This window comes from Brassica napus, chromosome C4, assembly GCF_020379485.1.
Source record: "Brassica napus cultivar Da-Ae chromosome C4, Da-Ae, whole genome shotgun sequence".
Lineage (NCBI taxonomy): Eukaryota > Viridiplantae > Streptophyta > Magnoliopsida > Brassicales > Brassicaceae > Brassica > Brassica napus.
In genome coordinates, this window is record NC_063447.1 from 995,168 (window position 1) to 1,007,140 (window position 11,973).

Below are 11,973 nucleotides of genomic sequence, written 5' to 3' on the forward strand. Positions count from 1 at the left end.
AGAAGGTAAACATATGAGAAATGAGAAGCCGTCTCATAAATCTAATCTTGATGTAGATGAGTTTTTTTTAGACTGAAGGCACATATCATATACACAGTTACTTAGTGTTCAAACTTCATAAGATCATGATTAACGAATGATTCTTAGAGTGAGGTTCTTAATAAAATATAAAAAACGGTCTCTTAATTTTTAAGTAAAAAAACTAAGAACCGATTCTTAACTTTTTTAGTTACAAGTTAAAAGACAATTTCTTATATTCCGCTAAGAACCTCCCATTAATCATGCTCTAGAGGTTTAACCATTACTTGTTTCTGAGAAGAGTAACAGCATTGCTCGCGCTTCCATTAAACGTGTTGCATGTTCTCATATTATAGCACTATTCTTTTCAAATTTGTTTCATTTTGGGTTGCAAATTCTTTAATATGATTATGATTTTGACATATTGTCAGCAAGAGCTCTCAAACAACAGCTTCTGATGCTAATGAGCAAGATAGTTTATCAGCTGTTACTAGTACTACTTCAAACAGATACATTAAGCCATATAAATTAAATAAAATTATAATTTCAAATAGAATGGTGGAGCTACATTTTAAGGAGATGCCGATGCCCACTCCAATAACTTTTGTTTTATTCTGTGATATAGAAAAGATGTATAAATACGAATAGTTAATTTAGTGGATGGGTTTGATAATGGCTCCGGTTTCGGATCTGTGGATCATTAATGCAGATAAATAAATAAAAACAAAAAACAAACAATGTGAAACCAAAAGCATAATTTTCTTGGGCGTTGAAAGAGTTTGTCAGTAGTCAGAAAACTCAAAGGGGCAAAAGGAGATAGTGGATTTGGTTTAAGTCAACAACTTGTTTTCAATTAAAATGTGACTGCTTGTGGAGTTGGCCTCTCTTGCATGTTAGGCATCATCACAATCTTTTTTTTTTTTTTTTTTTTTGTAAACCAGGATGGGTTCGGACCTTCGGCCTTAATCTCCCCCCAGGTCCGGGACCGGCCGGCGCTGATACCGTGAACATGGCGTAAAGCACCCCTTCCCATGGGAATCGAACTAGGGGTGCAATGGAACCTACTCTAAGCACTAAACCAATCTTCCAAATTCCTTTATTTTCTATAAATTAAATATAAAAATACAGTTTATAAAATGAATAAGATTAACAAACAAAAAATATATATGAATAAGACATTGATGAAGCAATTTACCTACTAAATACATTGAGCCAGTTGGGATTTAAAATAAAATTGCTAGCCAGAATATATATGAATAAGACATTGATGAAGCAATTTACCTACTAAATACATTGAGCCAGTTGGGATTTAAAATAAAATTGCTAGCCAGAATATGATAATATATAAAAACAAGACTCACATGTTAACGAGCAAACTTCAACGTTCAAACTATATATTATAATTAACACCGGTCAAATCTTCTGAAATGAGGAGCAAGATTCAATGCAACCAATTATAAAAAAAAAACTTAAGAACATTACAAAAAGAACGAAATAATTTTCTTTAAAAAATAAGAATAAAAATCGCTGTGAATAAAAAAGGGACCCCACAGAGAAACTTCAACCCATGCAAAGGGTGTCCATGGACGAGAGAACAATAATGACGTGAATCACCTGTAATTGTATACCTCCAATCATTTGCAAACCCCATAAATATAAATCCTAAAAGCTCTCATTTCATTTTTGTAAAAACTCGAATAATAGAAAAGAAAAATAAAAACCCTTAAATAAAATTGTGTGTTGTGAAATCAGTAACTATAATAGAAGTTACTGCGCGGCGGAAACCCTAGGCGACTCCAATGGCGATTTCAGATCGTGATCTCCTTTGAGATTGTGATCTCCATCTAATCTCTCGCTCTTTGGCGTGAGATTATCACGAGGAAGCTAGCACGAGCGGGGCGTTCTTTGACATCACGGTTTGCGATACACACGTCGAAGGTCATCCCCCCAAACATAGATCCGTTTCATTGCTGATCTACAGCGGCCCTTCATTCAACCATCGATCGGAGCGTTCCACGATTACGGCTGTGAAACCTTGATCTCAAACCCTCGGGATATCACGGCTGCGATACCGACGTGACTCTTACGGCATCGTCTCTCTCATTTTCTAATGATGAATCGTGTCCATCATGGGACGCATTTACGTTCAGCTCATATGACTGACGTGAAGGGGAAAGGGATCTGTTATGAGAGGGATGATGAACCCATTCAACTCACAGATCAGGATGACTCGCCTACCATTCGTGACTACCGGCTTTCCCTGATCGGGAAGATTCTTAACCCTAAGAAGCAGTCGGTTGAGAAGCTGCTCCAGACAATGCCAGCGCAGTGGGAGATGCAGGATAAGATCACGGCTAACGATCTTGGAAATGGAAAGTTTCTTTTAAACTTTGCGAATGAAGGGGACCTCCTTTCCGTGCTACGTCAGGGGCCGTTTCACTATAACTTCTGCATGTTTGTGCTCGTTCGATGGGAGCCTGTGGTTCACGATGATTACCCCTGGGTAATCCCATTTTGGGTCGAGATTACTGGTATTCCGCTACATCTGTGGACAATTAAAAACCTTCGGAACATTGGGAATAGACTCGGTTATGTTGATACGCTTGAGCTTGAGGCAGGACGCATGCTTATAGATGTTGACTCTAGGAAACCCCTCACTTTCACCAGGAAGATAGCATCACCAGAAGGAGATGAAGTCTCCATTCAGATTCACTATGAGAAGCTGTTTAAATTTTGCAAGACATGTGGACTGATTACTCATGAGATGGCTTATTGTCCAACAAAAGAGTTTAACTTGAGAAGCCAGGTTGAGCGCCCTGGAGTCTTTGATAGAGTCCAACTCCCTACGGCTGATGTACCCCGACAGCCATCGCTGCGGCAACATCAACCTAACGATAGGCTAAATAGTCATGGACACGAGAGGATCAGTCGCAGGAGCAGATCGCCGACGAGGGGACAACGCTATGATGGTGGCTTTATGAGAGATGCGAGAGCTGCTCATCATCGTTATGATGAGCACAATGATAAGTTTCCGGGGAATTATGGTCGCCATGATAGGAAGATACGCTCGGCCTTCACGCGACAGCGCGTGCGTTATGCTCCATACGAGAAGAAAAAACAACATTCTTGGAGGCCCAAGGATCAGTCGGAGACACGTGAGGATGGTAATATGAAAAGCATTGCATCTTATGTTCCTTTACCAAGGACAGGGGATATTGGAGGTTCATCTACACAACAGGCTGATGGTATAATGATGCAAGACACCCAGCAGAGTAGTGGGAAAAGGATAGCAAGTTTGATCGTCACTCCATCTCGGCAAGCTCTTGATGATAATGTGACGAAACGACCTAGAGTCTCTCCTCGCTTGTTAACATTCTCTCCTACGGAGGATGTATTACCGGTTGATGCACAGGTTATTGGTGCTTTAAATGACATGGAAATTACAAGTAACAGTGCAGGAAGATTAAATGATGCAGATAAGTGTGAGGATGGGAATGCGGATGATTTGCTGGGAGAGGACCTGATGGATATGGAGGCTGACATTGTTAGGCGTACGGAGAGAGAGGAGGGCAATGATAAAGGTGTTCTTGAGAGATCAAAACCGTCATCATCATCCACGCGTGGTGGAAAGCGTCTAGCCCCTTTGGGTTTTCTAGGCAAGAAGGCTGAGTTCCTCCGTCGAGGTTCCCCAAAGCTTCGCAGATCATCATCTAGGGACACATCACATTCTCAGAGGCACCGCTCGGGTCCGGGGAATCATTCGAAAGGCAGTACACGCAGGGATAGGGGTTTGGAGGGATCCAAAAAATCCCCCCAACATCATCCATGAAGACACTCAGTTGGAACTGTCGAGGGATAGGGAACGACCTCACAGTTCGACGCCTTACGGAGATGTGTCAGAAGCATCGCCCAGGACTTGTGTTCCTTTCTGAGACAAAGAACAGAAGGCTGTTGTTGCAAAACATTCAGGCCAACTTAGGATTTGATCATTTGTTTACTGTTGAGCCACTTGGACTCAGCGGAGGTTTAGCTTTATTTTTTATGGACGAATTTCAAGTTAATGTTTTATTTTCAAATAACCGTATGATTGACATTGAGGCAGTCATTGATGGAATAAAAGTCTATATGACGTTTGTTTATGGAGACCCTGTATTAGAGAGACGAGATCAAGTTTGGGAACGTCTTACGCGTTTCTCAACAACAAGAAATGGACCTTGGTTCATGATAGGAGATTTTAATGAAATCACATGTCATAATGAGAAAGCAGGAGGAAGACAACGCCCTGATAGTTCTTTCCTCCCTTTTAAACAGATGCTTCATGATTGTGGGATGCTAGAGTTTCCTTTCACGGGGGACATGCTCTCTTGGGTAGGGAAGAGAGCAGGAGGAACAACCGTTCGATGTCGTTTAGACAGAGCGGTTGGAAATGCAGATTGGCACGAGAACTTTCCTCACTCAACTGTGAAGTATTTGAGGCTATGGGGATCAGACCATCGTCCGATTCTCGCAGACATACTCATTAAGCCGACTAGAAGATCAAAAAAATTCAAATTTGACAAAAGATGGTTAGATAATGAGGAGCTAAGGCAAGTCATTCTGGAGGGATGGAAATCTCCTGATCTTCCCGCCAATGCGAATATAATGGAACATATTTCCAGCTGCCGAAAAGCCTTGAGTGAATGGAGGAGACAACATAATATTAATTCAGCAAAGCTAGTAGAGGAGCTCAAGGAGAAAGTTGAGGGCCTATACGCAGACGATAATGCGACGACTGAGGAAATTGCCGCAGCGTTGAAAGAACTCTCTGATGCTCTTAAAGCAGAGGAAATGTTCTGGAAACAAAAGAGTAGAGTGTTTTGGCTGAGAGAGGGAGATAAAAATACTAAATTCTTCCATGCCCTAACGAAGCAAAGGAGAGCAAGGAACAAAATCACGCAGTTACTGGATGCAAATGGTAACATAGTTGAGGACGAGGAAGGCCTGGTAGCCATTGCTACTAGCTATTTTCGGCAAATCTTTGAGTCTTCTATTCCAGAAGATATTGAAGAGGCGTTATCTGAAGTTCCGACGACGGTCACGGGATCAATGAATGACAACCTTACAGCTCCTGTTACTGAATGGGAAGTCAAACTAGCTCTTTTTGCCATGCATCCAGATAAGGCACCAGGGCCAGATGGGATGACTGCACTTTTTTATCAAAAGTTTTGGGATATAGTCAAGGAGGATTTAACTCTTATGGTTAATAAATTCCTTTTTGATGGGACTGTGACTAATGGATTGAATGATACAAATATATGTCTTATCCCAAAGACACCTAAGCCAAATGATATGGCTCAATTCAGACCCATAAGCCTATGTAATGTCAGCTACAAGATCATCTCTAAAGTCTTATGCCAGAGACTAAAGAAAGTCTTGCCAGGATTGATATCAGAAACCCAGTCAGCCTTTGTTGCGGGAAGACAGATCTCAGATAATATCATGATTGCTCAAGAGATGTTTCATGCCCTGCGAACTAAACCGAGTGGACGTAATAAGAGGATGGCCATCAAGACAGACATGAGTAAAGCATATGATAGGATGGAATGGTCATTTATTGAAGCTGTGATGCGAAAGATGGGATTCTCGGAAACATGGATTACATGGATCATGAGGTGCATTACGTCGGTGAAATATAAAGTTCTTATGAATGGGCAGCCAAGAGGACATATTGTTCCAGGTAGAGGCCTGCGTCAGGGAGATCCTTTGTCTCCTTTCATTTTTATTCTGTGCACGGAAGCGCTCGTTAGCCTTCTTAATCATGCAGAGAACCAAGGGAAGATAACGGGGATGCGTGTCACACGCGCATGTCCTTCAGTATCCCACCTTCTCTTTGCTGATGATAGCCTTTTCTTCTGTAAGGCGGAGCCCCGTGAATGTGAAGAAGTAATGAAAGTAGTCAGGACATATGGTAGAGCATCTGGCCAATGTATCAATTTTGACAAATCTTCCTTACTCTTTGGTAAGAGGATTAATACAGCTACTAGGCTAGAGATCAAAGATGTACTTGGAATACATAATGATGGTGGGATGGGAAAGTACTTGGGAATCCCAGAGGATATTAGTGGCTCCAAATGTAAACTCTTTGCATTTTTAAAGGACAATCTTATGCACAGAGTTAATGGATGGACAGGTAGATGGCTCTCAAAAGGGGGGAAGGAGGTAATGATCAAATCCATCTTACTCGCTCTTCCGACATACGTTATGTCGACATTTCTGCTCCCATTGGAGATTTGTGAGAACCTTGCTAGTGCCATTGCACAATTTTGGTGGAGCTCGAATCCACCAAAGAGAGGAATACACTGGGCGAAATGGGAAAAAGTCTGTCTACCAAAAGAAGAGGGCGGGATTGGTTTCCGTTTGATCCATGAATTTAATCTAGCACTATTGGCAAAGCAACTTTGGAGATTGACTCAGTACCCTGATTCACTGGTTGCCCGAGTTTTGAGAGGCAGGTACTATAGGATGACCTCGCCATTACGAGAAGTCTCTGCAAGTAACCCATCATATGTGTGGACAAGCATTTATGCTGCAAGAAAGCTTTTGCTTCTCGGGATCAGACAGAAGATTCATTCTGGTTATGAGATCAAGGTGTGGGAGGACCAATGGATCCCAACGATACCTGCTAGACCAGCTACACCTGTAGCACCTGTAATGCATCCGAATATGAGAGTTAGTGACCTCATTAACCAAGAATTGAAGGAATGGGATGTAGGGCTACTAGAGAATTATGTCCACCCCGATGACATACCACTCATTCGTAGTATGGCTATAAGTTCTGCCCATCGCCGTGATACCTTCTGCTGGAACTACACGAAGAATGGCCAATACACTGTTAAATCTGGATACTGGGTTGCTCAAAACCTGATGAAGCCAGAAGAGGACAAGAAAATACTGGAACCAAGTATTACTAAACTCCAAGCCTTTGCTTGGACGTTGAAAGCACCAAGAAAGATGTGTCATCTTATATGGCAATTGATAACGGGTCAGGTGGCAGTGACGAGGAATCTCGCAAGGCGGAATATGAGGTGCGATAATTATTGCCCAAGGTGTGGAGAACTAGAGGAATCTGTAACACATGCAATATTTGAATGCCCTCCGGCTCTCCAAGTGTGGTCCTTATCAGCAACTCCTACGAGCACAGGTATATTCCCAGTGGCCAGCGTCTACACAAACATGGACTATCTATTCTGGAGGAAGAATGAAATCTTAGCGCCAGACCAAGACAGGGATCCTTATCCCTGGTTAATATGGTATATTTGGAAGGCTCGTAATGACAAACTTTTTAGGGGAATAGATAGAGACCCCTTGGAACTAGTTCGATATGCAGAAAGTGAATGTCAAGCCTGGTTCATTGCAAACGAGATGATATCGCCAGTAGTTCAGGCCATCAGCAATGAGGAGAACCAAGTCTTAAGCTTGGGTAATATTTGTCTACTAGATGGATCTTGGACAGCTTCGGATCGCTTTAGTGGATGTGGATGGGTCTGGATGGATAGCGGGGAGAACACACAACTTATGGGATCACGGAATTTCATTCGATGTGAATCAGCTTTGCATTCGGAGGTAGAAGCACTGCGATGGGCGATGGAGAATATGCTTCAACACTCGCCATGCCAGAGCTTTGGAACAGACTGCAAGGAGCTGATTTCAATGATAAAAGAACCCCATGAGTGGCCAAGCTTTGCGACAGAACTGGAGAAGATAGAAACGCTGCAGATTTGCTTCCCGGACTTCAAAATAACCTATGTGCCACGAGTGCGCAATCTGTTTGCTGATTTTTTGGCTAAGACAGCTAGGACCTTTCGTAGAGAGTTACTTTTCATTGGTTGTTCTATTCCGGTCTGGTTACCCAGACCACCTCAAGCTTGAGTAATAGAATGGCCGTTCGACGTCAAAAAAAAAAAAAAAAAAAAAAAAAAAAAAAAAAAAAAAAAAATAAAAACCCTTAAAAGACGGTCTTCACTTTTTGCATATTTCAACGCAATTGCTAGAAATTTTTACTCTGTTTTCCTTTTCCTATTTGTTTATATTTTTTTTTCTCATTGTTATTTTTTTTTTCTTACCCTCCCAAACCATTTGAAAACCCCGAGAAATAGAGAAACACACCTCTCTTTTTTCTCCTCTGCTTCACCGATGAGCTAATTAGAAATTAACAAAGCTGAAATCATCATTTTTTAGCAGTTTCAAAATCAGTTTCAAAAATCAAAACCAAACCCATTTCAGTTTCAAGCTCCTTCTTCCTCCTCTTCAGCTCCTTGGATTCTCGTTTTTTTTTGTCGATTCTGAATCTCGGTTTCTCCGTGCATCTCAAAGGAAGGGGGAAAAACTTTAAAACTACGGTTCTGGGTTTTAGCTTTTTCCCCTGAAAAGGTTGGATCTTTAACAGCTGGTCGTATCTGCATGGTTCAATCTTAATCTGGGTCTTCCTTGCTTCTTCCTTTTTAGTTTTTTTTTTTAATTTATCATTTAAAAAATGGGTACTTTTTGTCAGATTCTCATACAAATCTAAAGCTCTTGTTTTTAGTCCTTCCGATGTGTTCTATACACTCTCCCCTCTTTGCCTCTCTTTAGATCTGTTTCCAGATTCTGCTTGATCCATCTCCCTACTCAAAGCTACTAAAAAGGTCAGATCACTGTAAAGTTTCTCTCTTTTAAACTCTTTAACCTTCAATTTCAAGAGCTCTGAATCAAAGGTTTTGGCTTTCAAAAACCCCAATTTGATACTAGTTTGCGTTTTCAAATGTGCAGAGATTGAGCCTCAGATGATGCAAACGGCGTCGTATCTTTGCAGGGTTGTGTTTGTTATGTGTTGTGGAGGTGGAAATTGCTGAAACTCTTTTTGTCAATGGGATTGTGCCTTGAAGGTGTTCGTCGTATTGCCTGAGTGAATATGGGAAACGGAACTTCCCGCGTTGTCGGCTGTTTCGTGCCGTCCTACGAGAAAAACGGCGTCGATTCGGAGTTTCTTGAGCCTTTAGACGAAGGTTTAGGGCATTCCTTTTGCTACGTTAGGCCGAGCATCTTCGAGTCTCCGGACATCACTCCCTCTAACTCCGAGAGGTTCACTATTGACTCAAGCACGCTTGACTCCGAGACTCTCAGTGGATCTTTCCGAAACGAGGTCGTTCTTGATGATCCTTCCTTCTTGAATAGACACAACAGTAAAGGTTTGGGGGAGACGACATTTAAGGCGATCTCAGGTGCTTCGGTTAGTGCCAATGTGTCTACTGCTAGGACTGGGAATCAAACGGCATTGTGTTCGAGTGACGTGTTGGAGCCTGCTGCTACATTTGAGAGCACGTCTTCTTTTGCTTCGATTCCTTTGCAACCACTCCCTCGTGGTGGTTCTGGACCGTTGAACGGGTTCATGTCAGGGCCTCTAGAGAGAGGTTTTGCGTCTGGTCCGTTGGATAGGAACAATGGTTTCATGTCAGGGCCTATAGAGAAAGGAGTGATGTCTGGACCTCTTGATGTATCTGATAAATCTAATTTCTCGGCGCCGCTTTCTTTCAGACGCAGAAAGCCTCGGTTTCAGCGGTTTATGAGGAGTGTAAGCGGACCAATGAGAAGTACATTAGCAAGAACATTCTCCAGACGGTCTGGAGGTGGTTTAAGCTGGATGCAACGGTTCTTCTTGCATCCAGAGAGTAGAGTGTCCTGGCCTGGGGGGAAAGAAGGTAAACTACATGGTGAAGACCACCCGGAGAGTTGTCTAGAGAGCAACCGTCATTTGCAGTGGGCTCATGGGAGAGCTGGAGAAGACAGGGTTCATGTTGTGCTTTCGGAGGAGCAAGGATGGCTTTTCATAGGGATATATGATGGGTTTAGTGGACCGGATGCTCCGGACTTCGTGATGAGTCATCTGTACAAAGCTATAGACAAGGAACTGGAAGGTCTTCTCTGGGTTTATGACGAGCCATCTGAAGATAATCCATTGCAGCCAGACCAGGAACCTCATTCTACTACACAGGGTAACTTGTTAGTTCCTGAAACTATCAGTGAGCAGCATTCAAAGTCAGCACAAGAAGGAAGTGAAGAGGTTATGACTGATAATAACAGTAGCCTTGAAAATGCCGATGGTCCACCTGGAAATTTAGCAGGTCCTGGCAAGAAAAGCACGAGGCTTTACGAGCTACTTCAATTGGAACGGTGGGATGGAGAAGAAGTGGGACTTAAACATTCTGTAAGTGATATGACCAATCAGGTCGAAGATGCATCTACTTCAGGTGGGAATGATCCGTGTACCAACGAGAACACCGTTCTTGATGAGATTCCAAACTCAGGGCAACTCCATGGGAGTAAAAAATCACAGATAAGCTCAAAGATAAGAAGAATGTATCAAAAACAAAAGTCTTTACGGAAAAAGCTGTTTCCTTGGAGTTATGATTGGCACAGGGAAGAAGAAGGGACGACGACTTGCGTTGAAGAGAAGATCGTAGAGTCATCAGGACCGATTAGGAGACGCTGGTCAGGAACCGTAGACCATGATGACGTGCTAAGAGCAATGGCTAGAGCGCTAGAAAGCACTGAGGAGGCTTACATGGACATGGTGGAGAAGTCTCTTGAGATAAACCCGGAGCTTGCGCTAATGGGTTCATGCGTTCTCGTAATGCTAATGAAGGATCAAGATGTTTACGTCATGAATGTTGGTGATAGTCGAGCTATCTTGGCTCAGGAAAGGCTCCATGATCGTCATTCTAATCCAGGGTTTGGAGTTGAGGAAGGTATGGGGCATAAGAGTAGGTCGAGAGAGTCGCTAGTGCGTATGGAACTAGATAGAATATCAGAAGAATCTCCAATACACAATCTAACCACTCAGATTAGTGTCTCGAACAAAAACAGAGATGTGACTTCTTACCGGTTAAAGATGAGAGCTGTTCAACTCTCAAGTGACCATAGCACAAGTGTGGAAGAGGTAAACTAAGTTTATGATTTGCCAAATTCAATCATAGCTCTCTGATTTGTTTATGTGTTTTCAGGAAGTTTCGAGAATTAGATCCGAACATCCAGAAGATGAGCAGTCCATACTCAAAGACAGAGTCAAAGGCCAGCTCAAAGTCACCAGAGCTTTCGGTGCTGGTTTTCTCAAAAAGGTAAGAGAGACAAATCCTCCTCAAAACTTTCATAACCAAAGTACTTTCCGTCTCTGAATAATTAATGTTGTTTGCAGCCGAGTTTCAACGAAGCTTTGCTTGAGATGTTCAGAGTAGACTACATTGGAACAGATCCGTACATCAGCTGTGAACCGTGTACTGTCCATCACAGGCTCACTTCAAGCGATCGGTTCTTGGTTTTATGCTCTGATGGATTGTATGAATACTTCAGCAACGAAGAGATAGTTGCTCACGTGACTTGGTTCATTGAAAACGTTCCTGATGGTGATCCTGCTCAATACCTCATTGCAGAGCTTCTCTCTCGTGCAGCCACCAAGAACGGTAACAGTTTTGAACATCAAATGATCATCGGTTTTGGTTGACCTTGTGAAAATGAAACCAGCGTTTCCATGTGATGTGTGTATATTGCAGGGATGGAGTTTCATGATCTGTTGGATATACCTCAAGGAGATAGAAGGAAGTACCATGATGATGTCTCTGTGATGGTTGTGTCTCTTGAAGGAAGGATTTGGCGATCTTCTGGACAATATTATCCTGAGAGAAAACCAAAATTCAATAGATGAATTTAACAACCAGTTGAACAAAAAAAAGAAGTTAAGGTGTAATTGGGTTATTGTTTTCAAACAATCTTTCAATTTCGAAAAAGTAAAAGAAGGAAAGGTCTAAGTCTATTTATATTGCTTCCATAACCTCATCTTTGTTTTCAATAGAAGGTTAGATAAAATTGGTTAAATGTAGATGATAATTCGAAAAATTGATAGGCGGTAACTAATTGTTTTATAAAGAACTATTTACTAAGCGG

General features: G+C 42.1%; 2 protein-coding genes across 2 annotated transcripts; both read left to right on the forward strand.

Moving 5' to 3' along the window:
• The first annotated feature begins 4,329 nt into the window (after positions 1–4,329).
• LOC111205827 lies at positions 4,330–7,727 on the forward strand. Its single transcript, XM_048754048.1, has 3 exons — positions 4,330–5,734; positions 6,035–7,298; positions 7,607–7,727. Exons 1-3 carry the CDS (start codon positions 4,330–4,332, stop codon positions 7,725–7,727), a joined length of 2,790 nt encoding a protein of 929 aa, XP_048610005.1.
• Positions 7,728–8,053: 326 nt separating this feature from the next.
• LOC106450465 (protein phosphatase 2C 32) lies at positions 8,054–11,842 on the forward strand. The gene is made up of 5 exons (XM_048754384.1): positions 8,054–8,681; positions 8,806–10,972; positions 11,037–11,150; positions 11,228–11,492; positions 11,583–11,842. The coding sequence occupies exons 2-5, from the start codon at positions 8,948–8,950 to the stop codon at positions 11,732–11,734; spliced, it is 2,556 nt and encodes an 851-aa protein (XP_048610341.1). The 5' UTR covers positions 8,054–8,681; positions 8,806–8,947; the 3' UTR covers positions 11,735–11,842.
• The last annotated feature ends 131 nt before the right edge of the window (positions 11,843–11,973 follow it).

Bases quoted from the DNA above. Each gene is read 5' to 3' on its own strand.
- LOC111205827 (XM_048754048.1), top strand. From the start codon at position 4,330: ATGCTTCATGATTGTGGGATGCTAGAGTTTCCTTTCACGGGGGACATG. The intron at 5,735-6,034 runs GTAGAGGCCTGC...GGATTAATACAG, and splicing joins AAGAGGACATATTGTTCCAG to CTACTAGGCTAGAGATCAAA. The intron at 7,299-7,606 runs GTTAATATGGTA...GATGTGAATCAG, and splicing joins GACAGGGATCCTTATCCCTG to CTTTGCATTCGGAGGTAGAA.
- LOC106450465 (XM_048754384.1), top strand. From the start codon at position 8,948: ATGGGAAACGGAACTTCCCGCGTTGTCGGCTGTTTCGTGCCGTCCTAC. The intron at 10,973-11,036 runs GTAAACTAAGTT...ATGTGTTTTCAG, and splicing joins ATAGCACAAGTGTGGAAGAG to GAAGTTTCGAGAATTAGATC. The intron at 11,493-11,582 runs GTAACAGTTTTG...TGTATATTGCAG, and splicing joins TCGTGCAGCCACCAAGAACG to GGATGGAGTTTCATGATCTG.